General features: G+C 47.3%; 1 protein-coding gene across 1 annotated transcript in view; it reads left to right on the top strand.

The window, feature by feature from the left end:
- The window catches only part of LOC140723819 (uncharacterized), a 245,928-nt gene that overhangs the window by 209,683 nt on the left and 14,195 nt on the right, over positions 1 to 22,050 (top strand). Inside the window, exon 5 of the mRNA XM_073038356.1 lies at positions 6,914 to 6,929. Within this exon, the coding sequence (XP_072894457.1) occupies positions 6,914 to 6,929 (16 nt within the window). The remainder of the gene's footprint in view (positions 1 to 6,913; positions 6,930 to 22,050) is intronic.

The following is a 22,050-nucleotide window of genomic DNA, read 5'->3' as shown; positions in this document are numbered from 1 at the left end:
AATCTTCCTGTTAACATTGAGTTTGTTACAGAGCCCCAGGGTCTGCAAACAGATGATTGGTAGGAGGCAGAGGGTGAGAGGCTGTTCCATGAACTCGAGTCCCGAACTTAGTGACGTTCCCTGGGGTTATGCCCATTGCTACTCGTCATCTAGGTCAATAATTTAATTGAGAAAGTATAGGGTATGGGTAGAGAGTTTGCAGCAAGTTCAAACAATTGCTCTTTTTGAAAGACAGTCAGTATAAACACTCTCCTCTCTTTCCCTCTCCCCACTCAGAACTGACCAAAAGTTACTTCAGGAGATGCAAGATCTAGAACTGAGTAAACACTGTGAGTGAGAGGGACTGGTTTTAAACGACTGTGCTGCTCGAAGCATATTACCCGACCTGGAGTGATTGGAGCTGGGTCTGACAGAGGCATAACTGTTACTTCTGGGCACATTCAGTCTCACTCCAACTATTTCCTACCTTCCTTTGTACAGGTATGTAATGTCTAAAGGACCAGTATTTGAGTAAATGAGACTCACCAAACTTTGTCCTAACTAAATCCTGGTATCTCCGAGTCAGATGGGTCCTCTCCAGTTCATTCTCTCAATCCCCGGGCTGGTACACTTATTGCTGTCCCCTCGTCTTCAGCTGTGGTTTGCTTCCAGTTGGGTTTTTCTTCCAATAAATCTTTCACCGCAGGTCTAACTTTAACATGAAAGATAATGAAGTACATTATCAATAAAAAGGAGGACCAAACTTTTCTACTAAATGTTACTAAAAACATTTAAACTTTGAAGGCAGATGTAATGATCTCAGTGAACAACCTTTTATTGAAACCTCACACATCACAGAACGATATGGGATAAGAAGGAGCCATCATACAGTCCTGGTAAGACATAAGACACAGGAACAGAATTAGGTGATTCGATCCATCTGGTCTTCCCCACCACTCAAACATGTCTGAGATTGATTCCAACACCATATTCCTGCCTTCCTCCTGCAACCCTGAAGTGACTTAGCAATCATGAATATGTAATCTTGTCATAAATACACTCAATGGCACCATCAACCTACCTCTGCGGCAACAGATTCTACAGATCAGACAGCTTTTGGCCATTTTTGTTCTCATCTCAATTTTAAACAGAAGCATTTTTATTCTGAGATTGTGCTGTAAGATTACAGACACTCCGTCTGATGGAAACATCCTCTCCATGACCACTGTATCCAGGCTTTTCAGCATTCAGTAGGTTTACTTACCACACTTCCCCCCACCACCACCCCCTTCGACCCTCTGAACTCCATTGAGCACAGGTCCAGAACCATCAAATGCTCCTCATACATAAAGCCAATTATTCCTGTGATTATTCTTGTAAACCTTCTTAGCAATAACTGCACTGAACACATTTCCTGGAATAACAGACAAATTGGTAGCAGGATAATTCGCAGGGAAAAGTTGTGCTTTCTTTAATGTTCTACTATCACAGATGAGTCATTTCCATTCCCAGGTTAAAACAGGTCCATTTCAGGAAATATAAACCAGTCCAGGGTGAATGTAATAAAAAGAAACTGGAATTACCAGAAACTCTAAGCAGGTAAGGAACACCTGGGGGGAGAGGAACAAACTTTACAATTCAGTTTAATAATGTTTTGTCAGAATGACTTCAAACGTTTACAGTTTTTAGTGCAGATCTCCAGCAACGTGAGATTCTGCCTGATTTCCACCGAGTGACAGACAGGTGACAGTGGGGGGGGGGGGGGGGCGGGAATTTCCAAACACAGTTTGAACACCAAAACTCACGAGTCTATTTCTATTGGTGTAAACACAGATCAACACATTTACTCATAGCCTCTCCCTGTGAGGATGGACTGGTAACCCATCTTCTCCTCAGTAGCAGTCTTTGCTTCCAAAGGAACTCCAGAAAAAAAACCCATCTGATCCCAGACCAGGAATACTCTCTCAACACCTCTAAAGTCCAAGCAGCTCGATTCCTGTGTCCTTTTTACCTGGATCAAAAACTGTGATATCCACTTCCCAACCTCACAGGGTCAAACAGCTGAACCTGTCATTTAACAACCCTGAGAGTCTCACACATCGTCCCCCACCCATCTCACAATCCCGGATTTCCCCACAACCAATGTCCAGCTGCTCGAAATTTCTGCTTTATTGCAGAAAGACGACTATCCAGCCCCATCTGTAGAAGCACAATCCAATGTCAAAGCTAAATCATCCACAGTTCCATATGGCTGGAACGCTGATCACAGGATTATAGCCCAAGTACCAACTCTCCCAGTACTCTTTGATGCCAGTAAAATGCTGCAGTGTGTCAGCCCGTCACTGTTCATAAACTAGCACCTCCACACCAATACACAACAGAACTGGGACCTGATGACCCTCCGGCATTCCAGCTAACAATAACGATTCTGGAAATGACTCAGCGAGGCCGAAGGTACAAAAGAACACTTCACAATGAAGACAAGGGTTGGAGGAAAGTTTGCTGATATATAACATTGAGGAGGTGGGATACAAGGCGGACTGAGGATGATCCAGATGGTTGATGTACATCACTGAAGCAGGGTTGGGGGGTGTGAGGAGACTGGACAGAGGTTGAACAAGATGAGCAGATGGAACCAGGTGGCAGAAGGGATCAAGGACGATCACTGATGTTCCTCCAGCAACACATAGGTACTGAATGAATAGTGCATACTATTGTAAAAAAGATTCTAAAATGACAGAATTAGCAAAAATAACAAGAACTTTGCCAGATATACTTTGACCCTCACCAAAATTTTATCAACATGCCATAGAAATCTTCCCATCCGGACACTTCACGCTTTGCATGGTAACTCAACTCTGCTCCACCACTCAACCATGGCTGATATTTATTTCAACACCATATTCCCTCCTTTTCCATTTCGTAACGTTTAAGCTAAAATTGTAATGGCTGCCTTTACACTTCCTTGTGCTGCATTCAACAAATTCTCTGGTATTTCCTGGTAACAAAAACAAAATTCAGAAATAACTCAGTAAGTCAAAATACTTCACAATGAAGACAACGGTAGGAGAAAGATTGTTGATGAATAATCATTGGTGGGATACAGGCCGGACAGAGGTTGAACAAGATGGTTGATATTTCTCATTGAGATGATGAGATACAGGCTGGACAGAGGTTGAACAAGATGGTTGATATTTCTCATTGAGTTGGTGAGATACAGGCTGGACAGAGGTTGAACAAGATGGTTGATATTTCTCATTGAGGTGGTGGGATACAGGCCGGGCAGAGGTTGAACCAGATCGGCAGGGGATGAGCAAATGGAGCCAGATGGGAGAATGGGATGAAGGGCGATCTCTGATGTTCCTGCCGCAATACACAGACCCTGAAATAATAGTACGCACTAGTAGATAACAGATTCCAATATAACAAATCAAAAAACAAACAATAAGAACTTTGGTATATGTCCTTTTCTACTCTACACACTTTTTCAATGCACAGCAGAAAGTATTCCATCCCGATTCTTCATATATTCGTATGGCTACTGCTCTTCCTTTAACTGAATAAAATAGCGGAGAACTGTGGACACAGGTGAGCACATCATAGATACCAACCTCCCCTCCGTGGACTCTGTCTACACTTCTCACTACCACAGTAAAGCAAACAACATAATGAAAGATCCTCACAACCTTGGACATTCTCATTTCTAATGCCCCATAGGGGCGAAGAGAAAATAAAACAGAAACATTCCACCAGGCACAAGGACGGTGTCCATTCTGCTGTTAGAAGCGAACAGCGTGATGAGTGGACTCGTGACCTCACAGTCTAAATCGATGTGACCTTGCAGCACACATCTACCTGCACTGCACTTTCTCTGTAACCAGAATGATTTATTTTACCTCAATGTACCACTGCAATGTATTGATCTGTGTGGAGAATACCGGAGACACGATCTTCACTCTACCTCTGTACATGGAAAACAAAACAAAGATTCCCCATTTCAATCGTGTGGAAATATTAGACAGCCTGGGTTGCTTCTTTGGAAATTCCGGAGGGAGTGTGCACAATTCAGAGAAACTCAGGTAAATGAAAAAAATACTTAATTCTTGCATTAATAGGGCCAGATATCGGGAAACGCTGTCAGTATTTTGACAAGTCGTAGTCATGGAAAGAAGACGGATGTAAACTTCCCAGCCCCCCGGGAGGACGTGAGAGATCTGGATCTCACTGTCCTGTCTGAACGGGGAAAGATGGAACTACTCATACACATGGAGGAGTCTCCCGAGGGTGTGATTACTCTGTTTAACCCTCGAGTCTGCAAGAACAAAACAGGCCGAACGGCCGCTTCCAGCGAGCTGGAAATATGTAAAGCAATTATCGACCCCAGGCGTCGATCCAGGTGAAGTTTGGATCCGATACCGGGCAGGGTGATGGAGGTAAAGTTCCCCAGGTACATCTTAATGGATGGGTTCAGTCTCGGCATCAACACCTCATCCCGCTCCTGGGACCAGAACACGGGGGGCTGAGCGGCGGCTCATCTCAGTCGGTTCCGTGTGAAGGTCCCATAACCCGGACCGACCACGACAGGTTGTGTCCAGGAAGTCGGACGAGGCCGCCAGTTCAGGGAAGTTAACGGGACTCTCTGCCCAACATCAGGTTTCCCTCCCCCGGGATCGGCTTCAGTATTCACCGATGTGAAATTGTCAGTTGCGTTCAACCCCTAGTGACCGGCCTCAATACTCACCGATGAGAACTTGATCAATTTGTCCCACAGACAGCGATCGTTCCTCCGGCTCCCAGCAGACGATCCGCTTCAACAGAGAACGGAACGAAAACCCCGCCCATCCGGAAACTGTGAAACGGGGGCGGGGCCTCGGAAGCGAAAACCTGAGATACTGCAGATCTGCGTCTGAAATGGGAGCGAGAAACTGGATCACGTGACGGGTGGAGGGTCTCCCACCTGAACCGGTGACTCTGCTCCTCGCCCCTCACACGCTGCCCGAACTACCTGCCGCATCTTACACCAGCTACATTTTTGATTTTTCCTGCTGTACCTTCCCGTCCCCATCTCTCCATCCCCCGGTTCTCAGAGTTACGGGTTTGATTCACATCCCGGTCCGATCCACAATTCCCAGCCGATTTGTGCAGGTTTCATTGAAGTCGCTTCTATTTTTATAAACACTAATTCCTAATCACATTCCTCCGGGGCCTCACTGGACAGGAACACGGAAACAGCAGCACCAACACCGTCAGCAAGATGGCGGCTGCTCTCCCTTCCTAGCAACGTATTTCTATCCACTCCTCGATCCCGTTCGGTCTCCACGCATCTGCTGTCCTCTGTCACTATTTCCACCTTTCCACTTCCCCGTCACCTGGATTCACTGACTCCCCAGTTACTGCCCCGTCCCGACCCCTCACCTCTTTTCTCTATTTCCCGTCCATTCTGAGTCCAGAGGGAGGGTCTCGGCCCGAAATGTTGACGGTCCATTTCCCTCCACAGATGCCACCCGACCCACTGAGTTCCTCTGGCGGTTTGTTCTTTGGTCGATATAATCCGTGTTAGTATGGGAAGAGGGATTTTACACCAAATACTCTGCAGTTGCTGGGGTCAAAGAAACACGCACATCACGCTGGAGGAACTCAGCAGGTCGGCCAGCAGCCGTGGAAACGAACAGTCAACGATTCGGGCCGAGACCCTTCGGCAGGACTGAGAGGGAGGGGGCAGAGGCCCTATAACGAAGGTGGGGGTAGGGTAGGAAAGAGATGGCTGGTAGGTTCCAGGTGAAAAAGTAGTAAAGGGAAAGATCAAGGGGTGGGGATGGGGAAGCAGAGAGGTGATAGGGAGGAAAGGTAAAGAAGGTAAAGCACTATGTGTAGTAGAAGCAGGCAGAACGATGAGAGAGGTGATAGGCAGCTGGAGGAGGAGGCAGAGTGAAACTGGGATGGAGCCACATGCAAAAATGTTTTTCCCTATTCCCAGTTCCTCGGTCTCCGCTGCATCTATCCCCGGGACAAGGCTTTCCATTCCAGGACATCTCTAATTTCCTCTTTATTTAAGAATCGTGGTTTCCCTTCTGCCGTCATCAATGATGCTCTCACCCGCACCTTCTCCATTTCCCGCACTTCGGCCCTCACCCCATCCTCCCTTCACCACAACAGGATCCCAGTTCCCCTTGTCCTGACATACCACCCCACCAACCTCCGGATCCAGTATATTATACACCCCGACTTCCACCACTTTCAACAGGACCCCACCACTAAGCACATCTTTCCCTCTCTACCCCTCTCTGCTTTTCGCAGGGATCGTTCCCTCCGCAACTACCTGGTCCCCACGTCCCTCCCCACAGATCTCCCACCTGGTACTTATCCTTGCCAGTGTAAGTGCTACAACTGTCCCTACACCTCCTCTCTTACCACCATTCAGGGCCCCAAACAGTCCTTCCAGTTGAGACAACAATTCACTTGTGAGTCTGTTGGGGTCATTTATTGCACCCGGTGCTCCTGCTGCGGCTCTTCCACATCGGCAAGACCCGACGCAGATTGGGGGACCGCTTCTTCGAGACAGGATCTCCCGGTTCCCACTCACTTCAACTCTGCTTCACATTCCCATTTGGACACGTCCATACATGGCCTCTTCTACCGCCATGATGAAGCCAAACTCAGGCTGGAGGAGCAACACCTCATATACCGACTGGGTAGTCTCCAGCCCCTTGGCATGAACGTTGAATCCAAAGCAACACACACAAAATGCTGGAGTATCTCAACACAACACGCAGTATGTATGGAAAAGAGTAAACTGTCGACATTTTGGACCATGAGCCTTTTTTCATTCCTGAGGAGGAGGGGAAGTGATCTGAATAAAAACGTCGGGATGGAGAAAGAGGGGAGGTGGAAGGTGATTGGTGAAGTCAAGTGATGGACAGGTTAAGGGCTGGAGAATAAAGAATCTTAGAGTTGTCAATAGGAGAAAGGCAAGGAGTGGACCCGATGGGAATTAATAGGGTGGTCAGCAGAAATGGAAGTTCAGAGTGGGGAATAGAGAAATGGGTGGGGGTCGGAATTTGTTTACTGGAAGGAGAATTCAATATTCATACAATCAGGTTGGAGGGTACCCAGATGGAATACAAAGTGTTGCTCCTCCACCCTGAGGGCGGTCTCATCTTGGCACAAGAGGAGGCCATTGATCGAGACGTCGGAATGGGAATCAGAATTAAAATGTTTGGCCGCTGCAAAGTCTCCCTTGTGGCAGATGATAGAGAGATTCTCGACATAACGGTCTCCCAATTGATGGTGGGTCTCACCAGTGTGAAGGAGGCCGCAGCGGGTGCACCGGACACAATAGATGACCCCAGCAGATTCGCAGGTGAAGTGTTGCCTCACCTGGAAGGACTGCTTTGAGTCTGAATGGAGGTGAGGGAGGAGGTGTACGGGTAGGTGTAGCCCTTAGGCCGTATGCAGGGATAAGTATCTGGAGGAAGATTAATGAGGAGGGATGAATGAACAAGGGGATTGTGGATTGAGTGATCTCTGTTGACCCTTGTTTGTGACATCCTAAACAGATTTGCATGAATGCAATCCCTACATTCATTAGTTATCTCTTTATTGCAACAGAAACATCATATATTCCATACAGTGAATGCTCAAAGCATCCGGGCCTCCACACCAGCTCCTGAGGCCACTGAGGGGCAGTGACCAGAGAGCGATAAAAATGTTCAACACTCTGCAGCTCTGCTGGGCTGTTACCCTGGTGATGGAGGAAGTGGCTGAGCAGAACTAACTAAAAATAGGAAATAAGGAACAACCTCACACGCTTTGAGTTTCATTGTGACAAAGATGAATACTGAGCTCTCAGCCATTTTGTAATGTGGAAGCTCAAATTCTAATGGCAGTTTTAACCCTGTCTAGAGGTGCCTCCAGTAAATCTGTCGGTACTTTCATCTCTACAGAAATTCCAGCAGTGCAGAAGGTATTCCAAAATCAAAACACATTGTTGGATGCGGCCTGCCTGTTCCAAATGTCAACTATAGGATATTTACAAAGGACATCACACAATGCATTGTGGTGTTTATCGTTAAGTGTCCTTCTTTGTTCAATTAAGTGGTTAAAAATTACATTATATTCCTGTGTCTGCGAATAATCTATAACTACGATCAATCCCCGGCATTGATATAGGTGATATTCAGAACCTGCTCCCGGACAGAAGGGTGGAAGAGAAGGTCCCCAGATACAACTGAATATATTGCGATTGTGATCTCAGATCCTGGACTCCGATCCTGTTGAAAAGATCGTGTCCATATTCACTCTATCCACTCCTCAGGATTTCATTGACATTTGTAGTTCCAGAGTCACAACCCCTCTATTGAGAACAGCCTGAGAGACACCAACCTTCCCTCATACTTAAAACTTTTCATTCCAGAATCTCTCTTGTGAGATTGGTAAACAACTGTAATGAGCACATTTCTCCGCATAACAGACAAGTTGGTGGCAGAATAATTTACTGCGGGAAACTGTGTTTTCTGTGCACAGATACTGTGCAGCTTAATGTGAAAAAGACTAAGGAGCTGTGGAGGGCTAAGGCACCGGTGACCCCTGTTTCCATCCAAGGGGTCAGTGTGGACATGGTGGAGGATTACCAATACCTGAGGATACGAATTGGCAATACACTGGACCGGTCAAAGAACACTGAGGCTGTCTACAAGAAGGGTCAGAGCCGTCTGTATTTCCTGAGGAGACTGAGGTCCTTTAACATCTGCCGGACGATGCTGAGGATGTTCGACAGTCTGTGGTGGCCAGTGTTATCATGTTTGCTGTTGTGTGCTGGGGCAGCAGGCTGAGGGTAGCAGACACCAGCAGAATCAACAAACTCATTCGTAAGGCCAGTGATATTGTGGGGGTGGAACTGGACTCTCTGACGGTGGTGTCTGAAAAGAGGATGCTGTCCAGGTTGCATGCCTTCTTGGACAATGTCTCCCATCCGCTCCATAATGTACTGGTTTGGCACAGGAGTACATTCAGCCAGAGACTCATTCCACCGAGATGTAACACTGAGCGTCATAGGAAGTCATTCCTACCTGTGGCCATCAAACTTTACAACTCCTCCCTCGGAGTGTCAGAAACCCTTAGCCAATAGGCTGGTCCTGGACTAATTTCCACTTGACATTATTAACATTATTATTTAATTATTTATGGCTTTATATTGCTATATTTCTAGACTACTCTTGGTTGGTGCGACTGCAACGAAACCCATTTTCCCTCGGGATCAATAAAGTATATCTGTCTGTCTGTCTGTCTGTCTGTTTCCCTACTGCCTTTTTAACAGTCACAAAATATCTCCCAATGTTCAATGTGCCTATCTATGCATGGAGTCGGAAGAGATGGGAGAGATTTTCAACAAATTCTCTATGCCTGTGTTTCCCTGGGAGACAGAAAGAGACTGTAGAAATGACGAAAGCCAGTCAAGTCGTGGATTGTGCAAGGATCACACAACATGTGCTTGCTGTCTTGAGGTGAATTAGGATGGATAAATCCCCACGAATAAGGTAGAGGCTGCAGGAGCCCTGCCGGACACGGATGTTGCTGGTATTTAAGGAGTAGAGTCACAGGGGTAGGTTGAACAGGTTCGAAATTGTTTCCCTGGAGCATAGGAGAATGTGGGGAGATGCTAGCAGGGGTTCCCAAGTTTTATTTGTCATAGACACCTACCAGTGACGGGAGGGTCTGTGGACCCCAGGTTTGGAAAACCTGCTAGAGATATACAAAACTAAGATGGTAGAAATAGGATGAATGCCGGTAGGCTTTTGCCCGTTATGTCCGGTGTGGTGATGGGTTTGGGGCAAAAAGTGAAATATTTAAGGGGAATCGGAGTAGGAACTATTTCACTCAGAGGGTGGCACGAATGCGGATGCGGGTTTCAAATGCAGTATATAGGAGAAGTTTGTATGGATGAGGGAGGTATTGGGGGATATGGTCTGGGTTCATGTGGATGGGTCTAGGCAGAGAATGGCACAGACTAGATGGGCCGAAATGCCTGTTTCTGTGCTGTAAGAGAATGGATTACATTGTGCGTTCTACGCAAGTCTATTTCCCAGGAGCCTTAAAGCATTTCAAAGCAATGTTCGAAAACGCTGCAAACACACGAAACACTCTGGAGATAAAGAATTCTATGGAGAGGAACAAAGTTAATGCTTCAGCTCCAGCCCCCTGTGTCGGAATGGCTTCAAGCAATTCCTGACCTGATTTCAGGTCTCCAATAACTCGAGTGTTCCTTTAATTTCCAGCTGCTCACAAATAGGCGACAGGTGAGAATACGGAACCCGAGGTAGATAACCAACGATGCAATCAGTACACAGCTCGTTCCAGGTACTCACTCGCTCTGTGTATTGAGATTTCCTCTCTGGTCTCTCTGATCTCGCCGCTCTATTGTATCTGTGCCCTTTGGGGTTGGACTCCCCAACCCTGGGGAATAATCCTTGGTATATTTGACTGGGCATCAACGGCTTTGCAGACTACGTTAGGGAAAATAGCTCTGACTGTAGCAGTGAAGCCCTCACACCTCCTCCCACCCCCCACCACCTTGCACTAAACAATGCTTCGAGGCAAACAACACAAACCAGCCACGAAAGTTACACCTTCCTACGTTTGAACGGATTTCAACCGGTACATTTAAAGTCAGGGAAATGTATACGATATTTATCCTGAAACTACTTTCTTCCCGCAAACATCCACCAAAACAGAGGAGTGCCCTAAGGAACGAATGACAGTTAGATGTTAGCACCCCAAAGCCGCCCCCCAAGCTCCCCCTCCCATGCATGAGCAGCAGCAAAGCAGCAACTCCACCACCCCAACAGCAAAAAATGCATCGGCAACCCCACCGAACACTCAAGCGTGCAGCAAAGCATCAATAAAAACACAGATTTGCAGTACCCCCAAAAACAAATTTTTCCTGGTAATTCGACACACCACAGGCCCACCCCTCATCTCTCTCTCTCTCTCTCTCTCTCTCTCTCTCTCTCTCTCTCTCTCTCTCTCTCTCTCTCTCTCTCTCTCTCTCCCTCCCTCTCTCCCGTTCTGTCTCTCTGTCTTTGTCTCTCTGTCTCACTCTCTCTCCCCCCACCTAATTAGGGAAAAAGAGGTGAGAGCCACTCTCTGTAACAACAATGAAAGGACCCTGCAGAGATCCAACCCCTGTGAGGCTGCCGGGCCGGTAAACATCCCAGGACGAGTGCTCCGGCCGTGGGCACACCAGCTCACTGATGGCTTCACGGCCATTGTTAACACTTCATTTATGCAGGCTTCAAATCAGCCAGCATCATCTCTGCACCAGGAACTCTACACCTTCAGAATGAAACAACTACCACCCGGTGGAACTGCCGCCAGTCATCACAAAGAGCGTGAAACGGCCGGTAATGGCACATAGCAAAAACTCCAATCCTGCCACACTGGTTACTCACCCAGTGTGAGTCTTACTGACAGAACCGCTCTGTAACAAACTCCAACTCTACCATCTAAATACAGCCCTGTGCAACTGGGTGTTGGACTACGGACTCAACCGGCTTCAGAAAGTCAGAATATACAGCTGCTCCTCATTTTTGTACCTGCATGAGATCCACAGCAACAATTATTTCGTTCCCTTTTACAACAGTTCACTGGATTGACATTAAACAATTCTGAATCTTGAACCTTGGGGGAAATACTACGACCAACCACATTATCTATACACCCTCCTGATTTTATAAACTCCTGCAATGTTACCCCCCATTCTCCTGTGGAATAAAGATCCAGATCGGTCAACCACTCCCTATAACTCGGCACTCTAGTCCAGGCATCATCGTAACCAAACTCGTCTGCGCCCTGATAATGGCTTTCCTACGATAGTATGAAAAGAAAACACGTATTTTTCGATGGCAACACGAGTGAATCTGCAGATGCTGGAAATAAATAAAAACACAAAATGTTGGCAGAACTCAATAGGCAAGACAGCATCTATGGGAGGAGGTAGTGACGACGTTTCGGGCCGAAACCCTTCATCAAACCTACTGAAGATGAAGAGAACTCCTGATCAAGGGTTTCGGCCCGAAACGCCGTCACTACCTCCTCCCATAGATGCTGTCTGGCCTGCTGAGTTCTGCCAAAATTTTGTGTTTTTACGTAATTTTCGATGTAGTCTTACTAACAATTTATATAACTATAATATAATGTCCATAATCGAGAACTCAATGCCCCAACTGATGAAGGCCGGCATGATTAAAGCCTTCTTCTTCACCCCCGGTACTGCACATCCACTTTCAGTGAACTGTACACCTGTACTCCCAGATCGCTGTGTTCCACAACACTCCATGACCTCCCATTCACTATACCAGTCCCACCCTGGTTTGACTGCCAAAAATCACCATCTCTCACTTGTCCAAGTCGAAACCATTTGCCATTTCTCAGCCCATCTCTATAACTGACTCAAGGGCCCCTTGAAATTATTTGTAACCTGTTGCAATATGAAAAAAGACTCGCAAATTTAGTATCAAACTTGCTAAAGGTGCCAGGTACATTCATGCCAAATCAACGGCATGAGTAATGAATTACAGAGGTCCCAATACTGACACGCATATCCCACTCTTCACAGGCCTCCATTCGCTAAATCCAATTTCAGTCATCTCCCTCTGATTCCTGTCATTGAACCCGGTGTGAAACCACCTCGCAAGGTCTCCGCGAATCCCACGTGATCGAACCTTCCAGATGAGCTGCCACACAGGATCTTGTTAGAGGCTTCACCAAAGTCCACTTAGACAAAATCTCTGCCCTACGTCATCTATCTCCATCGTTACCATTTCGGACATCTCCAGAATATTTGAGAGGTATGATGCCCCACTGGGAATTGCAGACGGTATTTACCCCATAACCACTGTCTAACCACCCGAGACCTCAGCTTCACTGCAGACTGATGAAATTCCAATCCGTGCTGTAGAATTACCATCCCGGATTGAAGTCCATATACTGTGAGTTGCATGTTCATAGAGACTTCATCCCTACATTATAACCCAGTCACAGTTGCTTTGTTGCCGGCGATTTGCCGTTGTGTTCCTCCCATTTTCGATTCACAAACTAAGGTGAGAGGGGATCCTAAGGACCTTCTGCCTCCGCTGTTGTTCAGGCTGGTTTACCGGGCTGTAGATTGTGAGAAGATACGGATACACTTCAGCTTGTCTCAGCGGCTAAACTATCTTTGATCACTGTCTTCTTGCACTGTGGGATCTTGCCCAGCACAGTTGGCTACGATGTTTCCCTCAGGGTAGCAGAAACACAATGTAAAATTATAAAATAGAAAATGCTGGGAACTCAGAGCCTTGCTTCAGAGTTTAGTAAATTGGTCGGGAAGATCCTGAGAGACAGGATTCATGGACATTTAGATAGTAATAATATGATAAGGAATAGTCAGCTTGGGTTAGTCAAAGGCAGGTCGTGCCTTACGAACCTGATTAAATTTTTTGAGGATGTGACTAAACACATTGATGAAGGAAGAGCAGTAGATGTAGTGTACATGCATTTGAGCAAGGCATTTGATAAGGTACCCCATGCAAGGCTTATTAAGCAAGTAAGGAGGCATGGGATCTAATGGCAGATTGCTTTGTGGATCCAGAACTGGTTTGCCAATAGAAAGCAAAGAGTGGTTATAGATGGGTCACATTCTGCATGGAGAACGGTGACCAGTGCTGCGCTTCCAGGATCTGTTCTGGCACCACTTCTCTTCGTAATTGTTGTAAATGACCTGGATGAGGAAGTGAAGGGATGGGTTAGTAAATTTGCTGATAACACAAAATTTGGTGTGTTGTGGATAGTGTGGAGGGCTGTTGGAGGTTACAGCGGGACATTGATAGGATTCAAAACTGGGCTGAGTAGTGACAGATGGAGTTCAACCAAGATAATTGTGAGGTGGTTCACATTGTTAGGTCAAATATAATGGAAGAATATAGTATTAATGGCAAGAGTCTTGGCAGTGTGGTGGATCAGAGGGATCTTGGGGTCTGAGTCCATAGGACACTCAAAGCTGCTGCGCAGGTTGACTCTGTGGTTCAGAAGGCATGTGGTGTATTGACCTTCATTAATCGTGGGATTGAGTTCAAGACCCAAGAGGTAATATTACAGCTATATAGGATCCTACTGTACTGTGCTCACTTCTGGTCGCCTCACTGCAGGAAAGATGTGGAAAACATAGAAAGGGTGCAAAAGAGATTTACAAGGATTTTTCTGGATTGAGAGCAACCCTTATGGGAATAGGCTGGGCGAACTTGGTCTTTTCTTCTTGAAATGGAAGATGAGAGGTGACCTGAGAGAGGTGTATTAGATGATGAGAGGGATTGATCGTGTGGATTATCAGAGGCTTTTTCTCAGGGCAGAGTTTTAAAATACTTGGAAGTAGGTACAGAGGCGATGTCAGGGCTCAGTTTCTATTACGCAGACAGTGGTGAGTGCGAGGAATGGGCTGCTGGCGGCCGTGGTGGAGGCGGATACAGGACGGTCTTTTAAGAGACTTCTGGATAGTAATGTGAAGCTTAGAAGAATGGAGGGCTGATGGGTAACCCTAGGAAATCTCTAAAGTAAGTTCATGTTTGGGACAGCACTGTTGGCCGAAGGGCCTGTGCACTATGCTCTAGGTTCCCTATGTTTCTATGCTTCTGTGTTCTCAGTTCATTCCATACAGTCAGTGCTCACAGCATCCATTCCTCCCACTATCACTCTGTTGCATTTACTCCCAAGGCCACTCTCCCTGCCCTGAGCGGCGGTGACCACAAAGCGATAAAAATGTGGAACTCTTCTTGCAGCTCTGGTGGGCTGTTACCCTGGAAACGGAGGAAGTGGCTCACCAAAAATAACCGAAAAGGGAATTAACAAACTCAACATCGTATGCTGTGAGTTTAGTTATGACAAAATTTAACACTGCAGCCATTTTGAAATGAAGAATCTAAAAATTGTGAAGTCTGCCTTTAACGTGCTACATTCAATTAATCGTCTAGTAGCTCTGGCTAACAAAAATGATCAATAATTAGCGATCAATAATATATTAACCACTGCCGTGAATACACCTAGTGAGAGCCTCAATCACCATCTGTTGCAACAAACTCCACAAATCGACAAATAAAGGGGAACATAAATCATTGTTGCTCTGGATCTCATGCAGGAACAAAAATCACAAAGAGATAAATATCAGCATTATATAAAAACATCTCATAGCTTAAAACATTGGTAGTATGTCCATAAAGTGACGTTAGGCACAGGAGTATCTGTACATATGGTGGGTGGCAGGAAATGTTAAACTCGGGGTAATGAGGGTGTGGTGGGGTGAGTTTGTGGGTTGGGGTGTAGCCGGCCTTGAGCCCTTCTCTCTCTACGTCATCTCATTGATATGTGATGGACCCCACAACTGTCGTGTCTTTGGCGAACTTGACAATGTGATTCCCCGGGTGTTTGGCCGTGCGGTCATGTGTGAACAGAGTGTACAGCAATGGGCTCAGCACACAGCCTGTGTTGAGGATGATTGGGAGTGAGGAGCAGTTGTACATCCTGACTTTCTAAAGCCGGTTGTTTCAACAGTCCAACACCCGGTTGCACAGGGCTGTATTCACATGGTACTGCAAATCTGTATTTTTATTGATGCATTGCTGCACGCCTAAGTGTTCGGTGGGAGTTCCAGACGTTTTTTGTTTGGTGGGGGGGGGGGGGTTGTTGCTTTGGTTATTCGGAGACACAAGAATTTAATGGAATTTTTAACCACTTAATTGAACAAGGAAGGACACTTAACGATAATCACCACAATGCATTGTGTGATGTCCTTTGTAAATATCCTATAGTTGACATTTGAAACAGACAGGCCGCATCCAACAATGTGTTTTGATTTTGGAACAGCTTCTGCACTGCTGGAAGTTCTGTCGAGATGAAACTACCAACAGATTTACTGGAGGCATCTCATGACAGGGTTAAAACAGCCATTAGAATTTCAGCTCCACATTACAATATGGCTGAGAGCTCAGTATTCATCTTTGTCACAATTAAACTCAACGTATGTGAGGTTGTTCCTTATTTCCTATTTTCAGTTAGTTCTGCTGAGCCACTTCCTCCATCACCAGGGTAACAGCCCAGCAGAGCTGCAGAGTGTTGAACATTTTTATCGCTCTCTGGTCACCGCCCCTCAGTGGCCTCAGGAGCTGGTGTGGAGGCCCGGTTGCCTTGAGCAATCACTGTATGGAATATATGATGTTTATGTTGCAATAAAAAGATAACTAATGATGGTAGGGAATGCATTTATGCAAATCTGTTTAGGACGTCACAAACCACAATCCCCTTGTTCATACATCCCTCCTCACTAATCTTCCTCCAGATACTTATCCCTGCATCCGGCCTAAGTGCTACACCTACCCGTACACCCCCTCCCTCACCTCCATTCAGACACAAAGCAGTCCTTCCAGGTGAGGCAACACTTCACCTGGGAATCGGCTGGGGTCATCTATTGTGTCCGGTGCTCCCGATGCGGCCTCCTTCACACTGGTGAGACCCGCAATAAACTGGGAGGTCGTTTTGTCGAGCATCTCTGTATCATCTGCCACAAGGGAGACTTTGCAGTGGCCAAACATGTTAATTCTGATTCCCATTCCGACGCTTGAGCTATGGCCTCCACTTGTGCCAAGATGAGACCGGCTTCAGGGTGGAGGAACAACACTTTATATTCAATCTGGGTACCCTCCAACCTGATTGTATGAATATTGACTTCTCCTTCCAGTAAACAAATTCCGACCCCCACCCATTTCTCTATTCCCCACTCTGAACTTCCATTTCTGCTGACCGGCCTATTACTTCCCCCGGGTCCCCTCCTTCCCTTTCTCCTATTGACAACTCTCGGATTCTTTATTCTCCAGCCCTTAACCTGCCCATCACTTGATTTCACCAATTACCTTCCACCTCCCCTCTTTCTCCATCCCGAACTTGTTATTCAGATCACTTCCCTTCTTCCTCAGAAATGAAAAAGGTTGGTTGTCCAAAATGTCGACAGTTTACTCTTTTCCATACACACTGCCTGTTGTGCTGAGATCCTCCAGCATTTTGTGCGTGTTGCTTTGGATTGAACGTTCATGCCAAGGGGCTGGAGACTACCCAGTCGGTATATGAGGTGTTGCTCCTCCAGCCTGAGTTTGGCCTCATCATGGCGGTAGAAGAGGCCATGTATGGACATGTCCGAATGGGAATGTGAAGCAGAGTTGAAGTGAGTGGGATCCGGGAGATCCTGTCTCGAAGAAGCGGTCCCCCAATCGACGTCGGGTCTCGCCGATGTGGAGGAGCCGCACCGGGAGCACCGGGTGCAATAGATGACCCTAACAGACTCACCAGTGAATTGTTGCCTCAACTGGAAGGACTGTTTGGGGCCCTGAATGGTGGTAAGAGAGGAGGTGTAGGGACAGTTGTAGCACTTACGCTGGCAAGGATATGTACCAGGTGGGAGATCTGTGGGGAGGGACGTGGGGACCAGGTAGTTGCGGAGGGAACGACCCCTGCGAAAAGCAGAGAGGGGAAGAGAGGGAAAGATGTGCTTAGTTGTGGGGTCCTGTTGAAAGTGGTGGAAGTTGCGGAGTATAATATACTGGATCCGGAGGTTGGTGGGGTGGTATGTCAGGACAAGGGGAACTCGGTCCTTGTTGTGGTGAAGGGAGGATGGGGTGAGGGCCGAAGTGCGGGAAATGGAGGAGGTGCGGGTGAGGGCATCATTGATGACGGCAGAAGGGAAACCACGATTCTTAAATAAAGAGGAAATTAGAGATGTCCTGGAATGGAAAGCCTTGTCCCGGGGGCAGATGCAGCGGAGACCGGGGAACTGGGAATAGGGAAAAACATTTTTGCATGTGGCTCCATCCCAGTTTCACTCTGCCTCCTCCTCCAGCTGCCTATCACCTCTCTCATCGTTCTGCCTGCTTCTACTACGCATAGTGCTTTACCTTCTTTACCTTTCCTCCCTATCACCTCTCTGCTTCCCCATCCCCGCCCCTCAATCTTTCCCTTTACTAATTTTTCACCTGGCACCTACCAGCCATCTCCTTCCCACCCTACCCTACCTTCTTTATAGGGCCCCGGCACCCTCCCTCTCAGTCCTGCCGAAGGGTCTCGGCCCGAAACGTTGACTGCTCGGTTCCACGGCTGCTGCCCGACCTGCCGAGTTCCTCCAGCGTGATGTGCGTGTTTCTTTGACCCCAGCATCTGCAGAGTATTTGGTGTAAAATCCCTCTTCCCATACTAACACGGGTTATATAGACCAAAGAACAAACTGCCGGAGGAACTCAGTGGGTCGGGCGGCATCTGTGGAGGGAAATGGACCGTCAACATGTCGGGCCGAGACCCTCCCTCTGGACTGCGAGTGGACGGGAAATAGTCAGAGAAAAGAGGTGAGTGGTGGGGATGGGGCAAGAGCTGGGGCGTGAGAGGTGTATCCAGGTGAGGGGGAGGTGGGAAGGTTGAAATAGTGACAGAGGACAGCAGATGCGTGGAGACGGAACGGGATCGAGGATTGGATAGAAATACGTGGCTGGGATGGGATAGCAGCCGCCATCTTGCTGACGGTGTTGGTGCTGCTGTTGCTCACTTGGTGTTTCAGTGTTCCTGTCCAGTGAGGCTCCGAAGGAATGTGAGTAGAAATTAGTGTTTATAAATATAGAAGCGACTTCAATGAAACCTGCACAAATCGGCAGGGAATTGTGGATCTGACAGGGATATGAATCGAACCCGTAACTCTGAGAACCGGGAGGTGGAGAGATGGGGACGGGAAGGTACAGCAGGAAAAATCAAAAATGTAGCTGGTGTAAAATGTGGCGGATGGGTCGGGCAGCGTGTGAGGGGCGAGGAGCAGAGTCACCGGTTCAGACGGGAGACCCTCAGCCGGTCACGTGACCCAGGTTCTCGCTCCCATTTCAAACGCAGATCTTCAGTATCAGGTTTTTGCTTCCGAGGCTCCGCCCCCGCTCTCGCAGTCTCCGGATGGGCGGGGTTTTCGTTCCGTTCTCTGTTGAAGCGGATCGCCTGCTGGGAGCGGGTGGACCGATTTGTCTCCGGGACAAATTGATCAAGTTCTCATCGGTGAGTATTGAGGCCGGTTACTAGGGGTGAACGCGACCGACAATTTCCCATCGGTGAGTACTGAAGTCGATCCCGGGGGAGGGAAACCTGATGTTGGGCAGAGAGTCCCGTCAACCTCCTCGAACTGGCGGCCTCGTCTCGCTTACTGGACACAACCTGTCGTAGTCGGTCCGGGTTATGGGACCTTCACACGGAACCGCCTGAGGTGAGCCGCCGCTCAGCCCCTGGTGTTCTGGTCACAGGAGCGGGATGAGGTGGTGATGCCGAGACTGAACCCATCCATTAAGATGTACCAGGTGAAATTTACCTCCATCACCCGGCCCGGTATCGGATCCAAACCTCACCTGGATCAACGCCTGGGGTCGATAATTGTTTTACATATTTCCAGCTGGCTGGAATCGGCCGTTCGGTCTGTTGTGTTCTTGCAGTCTCGATGGTTAAACGAAGTAATCGCACCCTCGGGACACTGCTCCACGTGTATGAGAAGTTCATCTTACCCCCGTTCAGACAGGACAGTGAGATCCAGATCTCTCACGTCCTCCCGGGGGGCTGGGAAGTTTATTTCCATCTTCTTTCCATGACTACGACTTGCCGGCATGCTGACAGTGTTTCCCGATATCAAGCCCGATTTATGCGAGAATTAAGTCTTGTTCATTTATCTGGGTTTCCCGGAAATGTGTACACTCCCCCCAGGATTTCCAAAGGAGCAACCCAGGCTGTCTAATATTTCCACACGATTGAAATGGGGAATCTTTATTTTGTACAAGAGGTTGAGTGAAAATCGTGTCTCCGGTATTCGCCACACAAATCAATACATTGCAGCAGTACATTGAATAAAACAAATCATTCTGGTTACAGAGAAAGTGCAGTGCAGGTAGATATGTGGTACAAGGTCACATCGATTTAGACTGTGAGGTCAGGAGTCCACTCATCACGCTGTTCGCTTCTAACAACAGAATGGACACCGTCCTTGAGCCCGGTGACATGTTTCTGTTCTATTTTATCTTCGCCCCGTTGGGGCATTAGAAATGAGAATGTTCAGGGCTGTGAGGATCTTTCATTATGTTGTTTGCTTTACTGTGGTAGTGAGAAGTGTAGACAGACTCCATGGAGGGGAGGTTGGTTTCTATGATGTACTCAGCTGTGTCCATAGTACTCCGCTATTTCATTCAGTTAAAGTAAGAGCAGTAGACATACGAATATGTGAAGAATCGGGATGGGATACTTTCTGCGGTGCATTGATAAAGTGTGTAGAGAAGAAAAGGACATATAACAAAGTTCTTATTGTTTGTTCTGGCTTTGTTATATTGGAATCTGTTATCTACTAGTGCGTACTATTATTTCAGGGTCTGTGTATTGCGGGAGGAACATCAGAGATCACCCTTCATCCCATTCTCCCATCTGGCTCCATTTGCTCATCCCCTGCCGATCTGGTTCACCCTCTGTCCGGCCTGTATCCCACCACCTCAATGATATATATCAACCATCTTGGTCAACCTCTGGCCAGCCTGCATCTCACCATCTCAATGAGAAATATCAACCATCTTGTTCAAACTCTGTCCGGCCTGTATCCCGCCAATGATTAATCATCCACAATCTTTCTCCTACCGTTGTCTTCATTGTGAAGTATTTTGCCTTACTGAATTATTTCTGAAATCTTTTTTTGTTACCAGGAAATACCAGAGAATTTGTTGAATGCAGCACAAGGAATGGTAAAGGCAGCCATTACAATCTTAGCTTAAACGTTACAAAATTTAAAAGGAGGGAATATGGTGTTGAAATAAATATCAGCCATGGTTGAGTGGTGGAGCAGACTCGATGGACTCGAATTTCCTAATCCTGTTCCTCTGTCTTGTGTCTTTCCATGACTGGACGATGACTCTATCCATATCAGGTTTTATTACGTGTGACGGACAATTACAGATTTGTTCACTGGGGGATGTCGCAGTGGGTGTTGTAGGGACCGGTGCTTGGAGCCCACTTGTCCCCAAAGTGAGTCAACTATTTGACTGAGGAACAAAATTCAACATTTCCAAGAGCAACACGAGGTAATCTGCAGATGTTGGAAATTCAAACAATACACACAGAATGCTGGTAGAACACAGCAGGCCAGGCAACATCTATAAGGAGAAGCACTGTCGACGATTCCGGCCGAGACCCTTCGTCAGGACTAATTGAAAGGAGAGATACTAAGGGATTTGAAAGTAGTGAGGGGAGGGGGGAATGCGAAATGATAGAAGGCCGGAGGTGGAGGGATGAAGCCAAGAGCTGGAAAGGTGATTGTCGAAAGTGATACAGAGCTGGAGAAGGGAAAGGATCATGGGACGGGCGGGCTCAGGAAAAAGAAAGGGGGAGGGGAGCACCAGAAGGAGATGGGGAACAGGCAGGGTGATGGGCAGAGAGAGAAAAAAAGAACAAACATCTAAGTATGTCAGGGATGGGGTAAAACGGGGAGGTGGGGCATTAACGGAAGTTAGAGAAATCAATGTTCATGCCATCAGGTTGGAGGCTACCCAGCCGGTATATAAGGTGTTGTTCCTCAAACCTGAGTGTGGATTCATTTTGACAGTAGAGGAGGCCATTGACAGACATATCAGAATGGGAATGGGACATGGAATTAAAATGTGTGGCCACTGGGAGGAGCCGGGGTCGGGATCACTCTCTGCGGGCAGCAAATATCACTTTCCCATCGGTGAGTATTGAGACCGATCCCGAGCGGGGAGATCCGATGTTGGTCGTGAGCCCCGAACTGAGGGCCAGTTACTCATTTAGTACCCAGTTATATGGCCTCGTCAAAAATGTGTCGACTTCACTTAATCTGCATTTAATGATTCAAACCAGGAGCCCAGGCTGTCTATTTCAGCAGAATTGAAATGGTACTCCCGCCAACAGGTCACGTGAGGCTGTGTGCTGCAGATCTATCCCGCCCTCCGCCTTGTGACGCAAGATCACGTGGTGTGTTGATAGTTC

Source organism: Hemitrygon akajei, unplaced genomic scaffold (genome assembly GCF_048418815.1).
Source record: "Hemitrygon akajei unplaced genomic scaffold, sHemAka1.3 Scf000139, whole genome shotgun sequence".
Classification (NCBI taxonomy): Eukaryota; Metazoa; Chordata; class Chondrichthyes; order Myliobatiformes; family Dasyatidae; genus Hemitrygon; species Hemitrygon akajei.
This window is presented reverse-complemented; position numbering and strand designations above follow the sequence as displayed.